We start from the raw sequence: 12,004 nt of genomic DNA, 5'->3' as shown, positions 1-12,004 counted from the left end.
GCAGAGGGAAGCCGCACACGGGCGATGGGTGATGGGCAAACCTTACAGCCGTCGGAAATGCTGAGGCCGAGTCGCGGAAGGAGACACACGACACAGCGCCACCAGTGCACTCAAGTGTGTCCAGACACAACATGTCATTAGAAATAAAAGCACAGAAAGTGCTGTTAAGAGCAAAGAACTGGGAACTCAAGCTGGGGGTGGGGTGGGTCTGGGTTGGGCCGCAAGGACAGGGGACGCAAGCGGGCAAGCATGGCGGGCGTCGCGCTGTTTTCTAGGCCGTTCCGAAAGCTGAGGATTTATACATGAAAAAGAGCCAGGCAGCACCTGGGGAGACAGATGCCTGTTCAGACCAGAGCCTCCCGGACCGTCTGCCCTTGGTGACCTGGTCTCAGGTGGTGCCAGGAGCTTTCTGTGTCCTGCCGCAGGTTCCGGACTGGAAGGCAGCAGGCGCTCCATCACAGACCAGCACTGCTGTCCACTGCGTCCAGAGCAGGGCCCAGGGAGCCCAGGACGGATGCTCAGGCTCCCTCCAGCGCGTGACCTCTTCCTGACCATCGACAGCCCACAAGCAGCCCACCCAGCCTGGTGACCGAGGACGCGACAGCCAAGGGACAGGCAGATCCCCCCACTTTCGCGTGCAGCAGGAGGGGTCGGCAACGTCCGTGTGTGTAGTTTCCGGAAGGAGTCCAAATGCCTCTGGAGTCAGCACAAGGGCTTTGAATGTCTTAAAAAGTGAAATCACGGGACTTCCCTGGCGGCCCACTGGTTGGGACTCTGCGCTCTCACCGCAGTGGCCCGGGGTGCAATCCCTGGTCGGGGAACTAAGATCCCGCAAGCCGCGTGGCCCAGCCCCCAAACAAACAGACAGATGAAATCAACCTGGGAATGGACGGTCCTGTCTTGCTCCTTCTCGACAAGACTCCCCAAGTCACACCAGGGTTCCTAGTTGTTTGCTTGCTTTTGCTTCGTCAGGCGATGGGGGTCTGAGGCCTGGAGGGCTCCTCCAGCGGCTCCGGGGGTGGGGCCGGGGGGCTGGAATAAGGAGGGGCCACTACAGAGAAGCGGCGGAGACCAGGCAGTGAACGAGGCCCCTGGGCTGTGATGGAGGCCGAGGTGGCAGGGAAAGCAGAGACCAGGGCGGGTGGCCCTCCAGGCCGGACGCCAGAAGACCCTTCTCTGGGGAATTCAACAGGCACGGGACAGACCTTGAGGACAGAAATCAGGGCCCCAAGGAGAGGCCTTGACGGAGAAAGCAGCTGAGCAGCCCGAGCTTCTGGTCACCCTTCAGTGCCCTGGGAGCTGAGCCAAGGCAGGAGACGGGGCAGGGGGAGCCGAGTGCCCACCGGCAAGCAGGACGTGCTGCTTTGAAAGTCACCAGAACAGGGTCCCTGGGGATCAAGACCAGGGTGGCAGAAGTGGAAATCTCACCAGGGGCCCCGGGCTCCCAAGAAGATCCGACTCAGGACAGGACTTGACGTGGAGGCTCCGAAGGCCCCCAGAAGCACACGGGGAGCTCGAGGTGGCGGGCATCAAGGACGCAGCCACCAACGTGACCGGGGGTCCTGCTTCTGGACACAGCCCACAAGGGCCAAAGCGGCCCCATCCACAGCCCAGCCACCAGAAGGAGAGGCAAGGCGCCTGGGGAAAAGCTTCCACGACTCAGCCTGAGGACAGGTGAAGATCAAAGATCAGAGACCACCTGGCCCGCAGGCTGCCAGTGGGGGAGAAACCGCCTCCTGGCTGCTCCAGGAGGGACAGATGGACAGGATGCAGTCGTGCAGACAAACAGACGAAGAAACTGTCAGGAATAAATCAGCGGGATGAAAACATGGCAAGACTAGAGAGGAAACGTCCCACTGCTGAATGAAACTACGGTGTCCTCCGACTATTTCCCTGCGAGGTGTTAACTGGTGACCAGGGTCAATCACAACTTTACCCCCCGGAGAAACGAGCGGATGCCCCTCCACGGAGCCACCAAAGTGGGAACCACCAGGAACGAGACAGACACCATGTCTCCCTGACCTGAGGCGCTGAACCCGGCACCGCTGCAGTTTCCCTGCCACAGGTGCAGATCTGACGGTGAGAAAACGCAGGCGTCGAAAGCCGAGGAGAGGAGGATGGACGGCAGAGGACACCAGGCCAGGGGCTGCAGACCATTACAGCATCCACAACGCGCAGATCCTGCCAACGCCACGCACCTTTCCAACATTCACGCCGTCTGGAACCAAAAATGATCAAATCAATGACATCTCTAAAACCAAAAATCTCTAACGTGCAATACAGACAGAACTACCCGAACCAAACCACCACTCGGGTGAACAACGTCATCCCACTGAAGAGCGAAGGGCAGGAAGCCGGCCAGTAACTGCGCCAGCGGCGCGGAGAACACGCGCAGGCTCCAGACACACCCCAGGCAGGCGAGGTGCGGCAGACAAGGGTGTGCGCTGCGGGGAAGGAGGGGTGGCCGCAGGACGCCTGTGCAGGCCGCTGCCCCCCCCCGCCCCGGGAGGCCTGGAGGCAGGGACGCCCCCAGCAGCACAGCCGGCTCCTAAGTCTCATTCTCTGCTGGGCTGAACCAGCCTCCTTGGAGGAACGGCTGATGCCAGGGCTGGGGCAGGAACTGGGCCAGAAGGAGAGGGAGGGCTCCTAGGGTGATGGGGACTTATCAGAAGGACACAGGGGCCAGCGTGAGGGATGCAGTTTGAGAGAGAAAGTAAATAATAGCAAAGGGTTAGAAGCCACACATCCACCACGATCACTAAACGGGGAAAGGAGAAAGCACTTCCTTCTGTTACAAAGTCAGATGACTGATGCAATTAGAAAATCTCCGTTTGGCGACCATGCCCATGATCACACTAACAATCGACTCGGGCTGGGTGAAAATTTAGAAATAACAGAATATTTAGTCTCAAAGTGTATCCCTACAAGGTACGTGTTAGTAACAAAGGGCACTCGATGGAGGTCCAAAGGGGAGAAGACAGGAAACTTCCTTGAAGAAGGAGGAGAAGGGGGAGGCGCCTATCCAGATAGGAGGATTCCAGGTCACGTGCTGTATCGGCGCAGAAACAAGTAAACAAATTGGAACGGAGGCCCAGAGACTCCGCACAAGCAGAATTCTGGTCCAAGACAGAGTGGGGCTGTGGCTCGTTGGAGAAGGGAGGCCACTGTCGCTGATGCTAGGATGGCCGTTATCCACACCAGAGAAAACAAACTGGACCCTGATCTCACAATTCTAGACAAATAACGATTAGCAACACCCACAGAGCACTTCCTAGGAAGCAGGTAGGGTCTGACCGAGCATCTCACACATATTAACTCAATGAATCTTCACAACAACCCTTGCGGAGGGACGCTGTCACCCGTGTGAGACACATGAAGTGGGGAAACGGCCTCTGGCCACAGTTCAGGGCTTGAACCTGCGCAGCCTGTCTGTGAAATGCAGCTGTGTAAACCCTTACGTTTAGAGGAGAATGTAAGAGAATATATTCCTGATTCTGGTATAGGAAAAGAGTGTCTTTTTTTTTTCTGCCCGCACCACACAGCTTGCAGGATCTCAGTTCCCCGACCAGGGATTGAACCCGGGCCCAGCAGTGAAAGCGCTGAGTCCTGACCACTGGACCAGCAGCGAACTCCTGAAAAAGAATATCTTAAACCAATGCCCATAAAGGAAAATATAAATAAAACAGACTGTGTTGGCTAAACTAAGAGCTTCTGTGCCATCGAAACGCACTATAACGTATTGTAACACGAACACACTAAATGACAAAGCGACAACCTGGAGGAGGCAGTTAGGACGTGACAAAGGAGAGGGAACGGATTCCTACAACTTAATAGGAAATGTGGGCAAAAGCACCAGCGCAGGAGAGCGTTTCCAAACGGCCGATAAGCACGAGAGAGGATGCTTATCAGCCCTCCAGCGCCGTGTAACGCGGCACCGCACACCCGGCGGCACAGAGCAATGACACACCTACGACCCCGCAAGCTTCTCTGGTCGGGACTCTGGCAGCAGCTGTGCTGGGCAGTTGGCCGTCACGATGGCAGGAGGGGCCGAGGCCTCACCCGAAGGCCGGGGCGCCTGCTTCCAAGCCCACACGCGCAACCCCCGGCCAGCTGTTGGGGGAAGACCCCTCCGCGGGGCCGCCCGCAGCCGGCACCTGGCCTGCATTGGAACGGCTGAGAGAAAGCGCCCGAGGAGGCCCGAGTCTTTTTGTAACCTCGTCCCCTTCTCGTTTGCTGGTTTGCTGTTCGGAGCTCATTAGAAGGCCGGCCTCGAGGGGAGGGGCTACAGAAGGTGAGAATGCGGGGAGGGAGGCAAGGTCACGTCCCACCACGGGGGTCGACCTCACCAGCGGTCAGGGAGCTGGACACACCACCCACCCCCACTGCCAAAAACCATCAGGTCTGACAACACCCAGAGCTGCTGGAAGGTGTGGATCCAGAGGCCCCCAGACACGGCTCCAGGGCGGCTGGTACGAGCACTTGCGGAAATGGCATGGCAGCCTCTTGAGAGCCACGCGCCTGCGCACCCTACACATCAGCACTTCCACTCTCGAGGTTCCCCCAGGGAAGTCCTGCGAGAGCGTCCAGAGTGGGAGTGCCCGTCATGACGGCTGGGAAGTGCGACCGGCCACCCATCGGAGAATGAACGTGTGCTGTAGACTTGGCCCAGGAGTGAGGACGAGAAACGTCCTGCAATAGCCACGGCGGACGGCCGGCCAGGCCCTCTCTGCCCGGATGGTGGGCGGGCACGTGACCGCAGCACTTACCACTGGTTACCGGCCGCAGCGCCGATCCTGAGCAGAAGGCCCGCTCCTGGCTGCGGCGAAGCCCCGCGCGGCTGTGCTGGGCATCGCACATGGAGGCCGGCAGCGGCCAGGTGTCAGCGGCCCAGAGCCCAGCAGGTGTGGCTCAGCCAGCCCCGCGGAGACCCCAGCTGCCCTCCCCAGCTCCGGCTCGTGTTTCCACCGCCCGTTCTTCTTTCTCAGCCCCCGTGACTCCAGGTGCCTCCACGAGAAGCAATTCTCATCCTGCGAAAGACCGAAGGTCAGCGGCCCCAATCTGACAACGAAAAACTGACCCCACCTTCCAGGTCGGCCTGGAAACAGGGCGGACAGGGCTGAACGCAGGGCTCGTGGGGCACTGCTCCCCGCCCAGGCCCTTGGTGACAAAGGTCTGAATTATTGCCCTCTCAGATTATAGCACAAATAACAAGAACCGAAACGTAGCCTTTTCCACCCAGCACGGAGTAGGTGGCTCACGAGGCCAGGGTTGACTCTTAACTTTACTCCTGCCTAGAGCTGTCTTCAGAAGAGGGTGCACACGTGGGACTGAAAGGAAACCAGGTCAGCGACACGTAGCGAGAAGCACACCTGTGACACTTCCGTCACGTGCAGGCGCTGAGCCCCCTCTCCCACGGCCTGAACGGCCCAGCCTCCGCCAGCCCTGCAGCGCGGGCTCACGACCCACGGGGAGGGTGCCTGGTTCTGAAACGGGGTGGGGGGCAGGACCACCACGGCACATTCTCCACCGAAGGGAAGTTTGCGTGGAGGTTAGCGAAAATGAAGATGTCAACTTTCCCATCCAGTTCCGTAGACCCTTAAATTCTAGGGCCTGTCAGCCTGGGGTCAAGAGTCCCTGTTCTCCAACAAACAACTCAAGATGTTCTCAAATGCCTGGTGAGGAAATCTAGGTTGGTTCAAATTGTCAGCAGGGCAGTTTAGACAAAATATACTTAAAGTCTACAAATTTTATACACTAATTCAGAAATTCCACCTCCAGGGATTTATCCTAAAGAAATAATCCAACAAAGGCCCAAGACTGTACATACAAGGATGTTCAAAAGCTTTGTTTTTAAGACTAAGAAGCTGACACTAGCCAAGTGTCAGATAAGAAATTTGTAACAAACCCTGTCACATAATGGGACACTGTAGCCCTGCAAGTTTTGACAAAAATAGATTTGTCATAGATTAAGTGAGAGCAGAGTTACAAGCCCTCTGCACAGTATGTTCCCGTTTAAAAAGTACAAATGGTTCAGAAGCACACAGGCGAAGTTACCAACTGTGGCCAGCTCTGGGAGCAGAATCTCAGGTCCTTCACATTTCGTTTGCGTTTGGGCTCCTCTTCATTTTCTAATTTATGTGCACTGAACATGGATTTCTTAACAACAAGGACCTGTATATAGCACAGGGAACTACAATCAATATCTTGTAATAACCTGTAATGGAATGGAAAAGAATCTGAAAAAGAATGTGTGTGTATAACTGAATCACTGCTGTACACCAGAAACTAACACAACATTGTAAATCAACTGTACTTCAATTAAAAAAAAAACTTTAAAAAGAATATGGACTTCTGTAATGTAAAAACTTTCCTATTCCCTCCCTTAATGTTCCTTTTCATGCTGTTTAATATTGTTTTATTCTGCTTTACAATGTTACTTACAAGTTTAAAGATTTTTGGTAAAGTACATTGCACTCTACTAAAAAACAAAGAACTTTAAGCCACTAAACAAAGAGTCTGCCTCTAAATAGCATTTTTTTTTCTCTCTTTTTTATACAGCGGCGGTAGGTGAGCAAGGTCCTCAAGGCTTCAGAAGATGAGCTTGGGGCGGTGGGGCGGGGGCACTGCCTGGACCCCACAGGCCCCGTAAAACCCGCTACAGGAAAGTCACCTGAGGACTACAATGAAGTCTTAGCTCTGGGCCTGACTGGGAGTTTCCCACTCCAATTTACAAAGTAACAGTCCGCTAGGACCAGCGCCCGGCAGGATGTTAGTCATTATATAATTTCCAGTTTTCTAAAATCCTGCATAGAAAGACACCAACTGCAATGAATTTGCGGGCGATCGCGCCCTTTGGTTCCGGATCGGACGGAGCATCTTTACCCGGTTCTTTCGGAAGCGGTTGCACCTGCCGCTCGGAGGCCATGCCCCACTTCGGGGGGGCATCGGCGGGAGGGGGGGCTAAAACGCAAGGACACCCGACCCGGTGCCCCCCCATCCCGCCTCTGACAGCCCACCCCCACGACCCGGGCGCGGCTCCCCCCACCCGCTCCGGAGACCCCAAAGCCCCGCCGCACCTGTGCCCAGCCGCCCCGCCTCAGGCGCCGTGCGGACCCGGGACGGGAACGCGGCGCCGGCCGTGGAGGCCTGGGGTCCGAGCGGACACCTGCGAGGTGGGGCGGGAACTCCATGCGGTGGACGCTGACGGAGCGGACCGGTCGTGAAGGCGCGAGGGACTGTGCCCCCCGGCGGCGTCGGACGCCCAGGCGCGCGCGTGCCAAGGTCCTGGGGTGGCCCAGCGGCCGCGCCCGCAGAGGGTCCTGGGCCGGGGAAGGGAGGTGGCTAGTGGGGAGAACTTCGGCCCAGACGCAAAGGGCGACCCCCGCAGGCGACCCACCCCGCCAGCTTAATTCAGCGCTTCACCCACCGAGAAGTCCCCGGGCTAGACGCCGCGCGGGCCCCGCAGCCTCGGGGACGTGCACCGGGACCCGCAGCCGCATCCGGGCGGAGTTTCAGCGCGCCGGGGCGAAGGACGCGGTCACCCGAGGCCCCGTCGCCCCCGCCTCCACACGGCGACCCGCCCACGTCTCGGCGACTGCGGCTCCCCGCGCGAAAGCCTGCGGGTCGGGCCCGGTGGGCGGGCCCCAAACAGACCCCACCCCCACCCCGATCCCTGCGGGCGGTGGGGCGGGCACGGGGGCGGGGCGAAGCGGGGCGGAAGTGCCGCTACCGGCCCCGGAAGCCATGAGCTGGAAGTGACGCGCCGGAAACCAGCCACGGCTCCCCGCTGGCCCGCGGGGCTCGTTCCGCTTTGTCCTGAGCGTCTGGGCTTCTCTGCCGCCGCTGCTGAGCCGGTGGAGGGGCCACGCTACTGGTTGATTCTCCCCCGCTGTCGTCCCCTTGGCACCCTCTTGGCCGTAGCACTTCAGCCCAGGCCGGGGTGGTGATCATGGGTGACGGCGACCCCCATCGTCATCCCCTTGGCACCCTTCGGGCTGTACCACTTCAGCCCAGGCGGGGGTGGGGCGAAGGCGGTCCCCGCGGCCTTGGTACCTTCTGGGCCGTACCACCTCGGCTGCCGCCCCTCGCGGTTTTCCCCCTTGACACCTTCCGGGCTGTACCACCTCCGCCCAGATGGGGGGGGAGCGATGGCGCCCCCTCGCGATATCCTCTGGCGTACCACTTCAGCCCAGACGGCGACCCCCTCCGTCCTCCCCTTGGTACCTTCCGGGCCGTACCACCGCGGCCCAGGAGGGGCGACCAGTTCGTGGACCTATAAGTCCCTAAGGGGCCGCCCTCCGAGTTTTGGTTTCAAGGGACAGAAATTCTAGCCTCAACACGCCTCCTTTAGAAGAGGAAAGATAGAGGGAGTGTCTGTCTTCCCAGCATCCTAGCATCAGAGGAGCTCTAGGGGCACCTGGACCCCGAGGCCACGCCCCTGGAGAGGGCGCTGATTGGCCAAGCTGTGTGGAGCTCCGCCTGGGGGCGTGACCTCGGCCCAGGTGAGCGGCGGGCTGCGCTGGGATGGTCGCATCCGCTGCGGAGCACCTGCCCAGACCGGTTCTCCTCCCCGCTTACTTTTTAACATGATTTTAAGGGGCAAGGGTACAGCTAATGGGCTTTTTTTTTTTTTTGGTATATGTATCTCCTCCTGCTTCTCTTTCAACGTCAGATTCACATATTATCTGTCTTTTTGTGGTGATTTAATTATCGGGAGAGAGGAAATCTCAGAATGTTAGTGTTGTTTTCTTTTTTAAATTGAAGTATAGTTGGTGTGCAATGTTATATGTTACAGGTGTGCAATATAATGATTCACAATTTTTAAAGGTTATGCTCCATTTATAGTTCCTATAAAATATAGCCTATATTCCCTGTGTTGTGCAATATGTCCTTGTAGCTTATTTTATTTTTTATTTTCTGTTTTTTAAAAAAATTTTTAATTTAATTTTATTTTTTATACAGCAGATTCTTATTAGTCATCAATTTTATACACACCAGTGTATACATGTCAATCCCAATCGCCCAATTCATCAACCCCCACCCCCACCCCACCGCCCCTTTCCCCCCTTGGTGTCCATACGTTTGTTCTCCACATCTCTGTCTCAATTTCTGCCCTGCAAACCGGTTCATCTGTACCATTTTTCTAGGTTCCACATATATGCATTAATATATGATATCTGTTTTTCTCTTTCTGACTTACTTCACTCTGTATGATAGACTCTAGGTCCATCCACCTCACTACAAATGAGTCAATTTCGTTTCTTTTTATGGCTAATATTCCATTGTATATATGTGCCACATCTTCTTTATCCATTCATCTGTCGATGGACCCTTAGGTTGCTTCCATGTCCTGGCTATTGTAAATAGAGATGCAATGAACATTGCGGTACATGACTCTTTTTGAATTATGGTTTTCTCAAGGTATATGCCCAGTAGTGGGATTGCAGTAGTTCTATTTTTAGTTTTTTAAGGAACCTCCATACTGGTCTCCATAGTAGCTGTATCAATTTACATTCCCACCAACAGCGCAAGAGGGTTCCCTTTTCTCCACACCCTCTCCAGCATTTGCTGTTTGTAGATTTTCTGATGATGCCCATTCTGACCGGTGTGAGGTGATATTTTCAGGAGCAAGGGTACAGCTAATGGGCTCTGCTTAAAGCCTACTTTTTGGTCAAACTTTCACATATTTTTCTTCACATTATTTTAATAATTTTGTTTTTTATTTTTATTATTTTTGGCTGCGTTGGGTCTTCATTGCTGCGCGCGGACTTTCTCTAGTTGCGGCGAGCAGGGGCTACTCTTCGTTGTGGTGCGTGGGCTTCTCATTGCGATGGCTGCTCGTGTGCGCGGGCTTCAGTAGTTGTGGCACACGGGCTCAGTAGTTGTGGCTCGCGGGCTTAGTTGCTCCGCGGCATGTGGGATCTTCCCGAACCAAGGCTCAAACCTGTGTCCCCTGCATCGGCAGGTGGATTCTTAACCACTGTGCCACCAGGGAAGTCCCTCTTCACATTATTTTAAAATTAATAAAATTTCTCCTTTAGGTCTTGGCCAGAGGGTCAGTTAATTAATGGTGGTGTCTGCCCACCCCTGCGCGTGCACAGGTGGGGCTGGGGCCGCGAGCTGCAGTTCAGGCCTCAGTGAGTTACTTGTGGTGATCAGTGAGTTAGTTACTTGTAGTCAAGAATTTCAAAAGGAAATGTATAAAAAGTATCCAAAACTTTATAGCGGGGCTTCCCTGGTGGCACAGTGGTTAAGAATTCACCTGCCAATGCAGGGGACACGGGTTTGAGCCCTGGTCCAGGAAGATCCCACATGCCGAGGAGCAGCTAAGCCCGTGCGCCACAACTACCGAGCCTGCACTCTAGAGCCCGCGAGCTGCAACTACGGAAGCCCGCGAGCTACAACTACTGAAGCCCGCGCGCCTAGAACCCATGCTTCGCGACAAGAGAAGCCACTGCAGTGAGAAGCCCGCGCACCCCAATGAAGAATAGCCCCCGCTCGCTGCAACTAGAGAAAGCCCACACGCAGCAACGAAGACCCAACGCAGCCAAAAATAAATACATAAAATAAATAAATTAAAAAAAAACCTTTATAGCAGAATCTTTCTTGCATTTTATCTGAGACAGTGCGTTTTAACAATTCTGAAATGATGTCAGGGGAACCTAGGCACCTTCCCCTCCTGGACCAGGCACCCCAGCATGGAGGACTGTTCGACCCAGGCCTCCAGCCACTGCCCGAGGAAGGCTTTGCTCCATGGTCACACTCCCAGAGTTTGTATCCTGCCCTTTTTTCTTTGTCCTGCTAACAGTTTTTCACCAAAAACAATAAAACAGCCAGTTATTTTACCAGCAAAACGGGTTGATTTGGCAGCAGCAAAGAAGTGAAGTTCAGGACAGGCAGCTACGGTGAACCACAAGCAAGTCTGGTGAAGCAGAGGAGAAGGGCAAGTTGTTATAAACAGTCTACTGGAGGAACTGGGTGGTGGCTTTTCATTGGCTGAGAGGCCGCCAGGCGGGGGACATCGTCCTTCCTCCTGCTGGTGGCAGTGAAGTATCTGCTTCTGGCCGCAGGTGCAAGGGACTCTCCGCCTGCTGGGATCTGTGTTGAGGCCCAGGGGCACCTGCCTGAGAGCTTACCCTTCTGGCCTCCCGACTGCATTTTAGTTGAGGTTCCCCTTTGTTAATTTTCACATAAGTCTTCTCTAAACACTGCAGGAGACACTGCTGCAGGTAGCGAGTCGTTTCACCGCTGGGCCGTGTCTGACTTCCAGTATCAGGGAAGGGGTCTGAGTGGTTTTATCTGCATTTGCTGGAGTTTCCACTTCTTCCTTTGACTGGATTCCAAGAAGCAGAATTTGGGGTTGAAAGACTTTAGGCCGGCCAGGATTCTTCACACCCTTGTCAGCTTCAAATGTGACCATTTCAGCCTCTTTGCTGATTTGCACATTAGACACAAACTTGTTAGGAAGCGGCTCTCATGAAGGAGCCCCACGCCGGCCAGCCTGCCTCTCCTCGTGGCATCTGCCGGCCTCTCCCAGTCCAGCCCCCCGCCCCAGCCCCCTTCTCACAGGCTCAGTCTGCATCTGGGCCATGGTCTGACGTGATGGCTGCAGTCAGGTGGGTTGGTGACTTGCGGGCCTGGAGGAGCCCAAGTTCCCAGGGGACGGTGAGGACAGCAGGAGGTGTGGACCTGGGCCTGGGAGCCCACAAGGCCCAGAGCACGGGGTCCCGGGAGGAATTGTGGGGGAGCCCCCCTCGTCCCTCCAGCCGCACCGCCAAAATCGCCAGGAAGCACTGACCCGCACGACGCTGCTTCCTAGGCGCCTGGCCTCCTGATGGCAGCCCCTCGCTGGGCCGGGGGTGCCTCTGGGCCCACGTTCTGAGGGCTCCACGTTAAGCCCCAGGGGTTCTCTTTCTTTTAAACAATCACCATTTGTTAGGCCTCACCACCTCGGGGTGCTCTTGGGCGCCCTTGCTTACCCCCTGTAATTAGCTTGCTCTGGGAG

General features: G+C 55.9%; 1 protein-coding gene across 9 annotated transcripts in view; it reads right to left on the bottom strand.

Moving 5' to 3' along the window:
* The window catches only part of LOC132515328 (cyclin-dependent kinase 11B), a 39,295-nt gene extending 31,729 nt beyond the window's left edge, over window positions 1-7,566 (bottom strand). For 2 of the 9 annotated variants that reach the window (XR_009539138.1, XM_060141707.1), the window contains exons 1-3: window positions 7,427-7,506; window positions 4,767-5,027; window positions 2,023-2,218 (exon numbers count right to left, since the gene is read on the bottom strand). Coding sequence is in view for 5 of the 9 variants with exons in the window: in XM_060141707.1 (XP_059997690.1) it covers window positions 2,023-2,157 (135 nt within the window). In the remaining 4 variants the exon portion in view is untranslated. Of the gene's footprint in view, window positions 1-2,022; window positions 2,219-4,766; window positions 5,028-7,426 lie in introns of those variants that run through there. The other 7 variants (XR_009539136.1, XR_009539137.1, XM_060141706.1 and 4 more) reach the window with 7 other exon arrangements.
* Window positions 7,567-12,004: the final 4,438 nt, after the last annotated feature.

Source organism: Lagenorhynchus albirostris, chromosome 2 (assembly GCF_949774975.1).
Source record: "Lagenorhynchus albirostris chromosome 2, mLagAlb1.1, whole genome shotgun sequence".
NCBI classification, from domain to species: domain Eukaryota; kingdom Metazoa; phylum Chordata; class Mammalia; order Artiodactyla; family Delphinidae; genus Lagenorhynchus; species Lagenorhynchus albirostris.
This window is presented reverse-complemented; position numbering and strand designations above follow the sequence as displayed.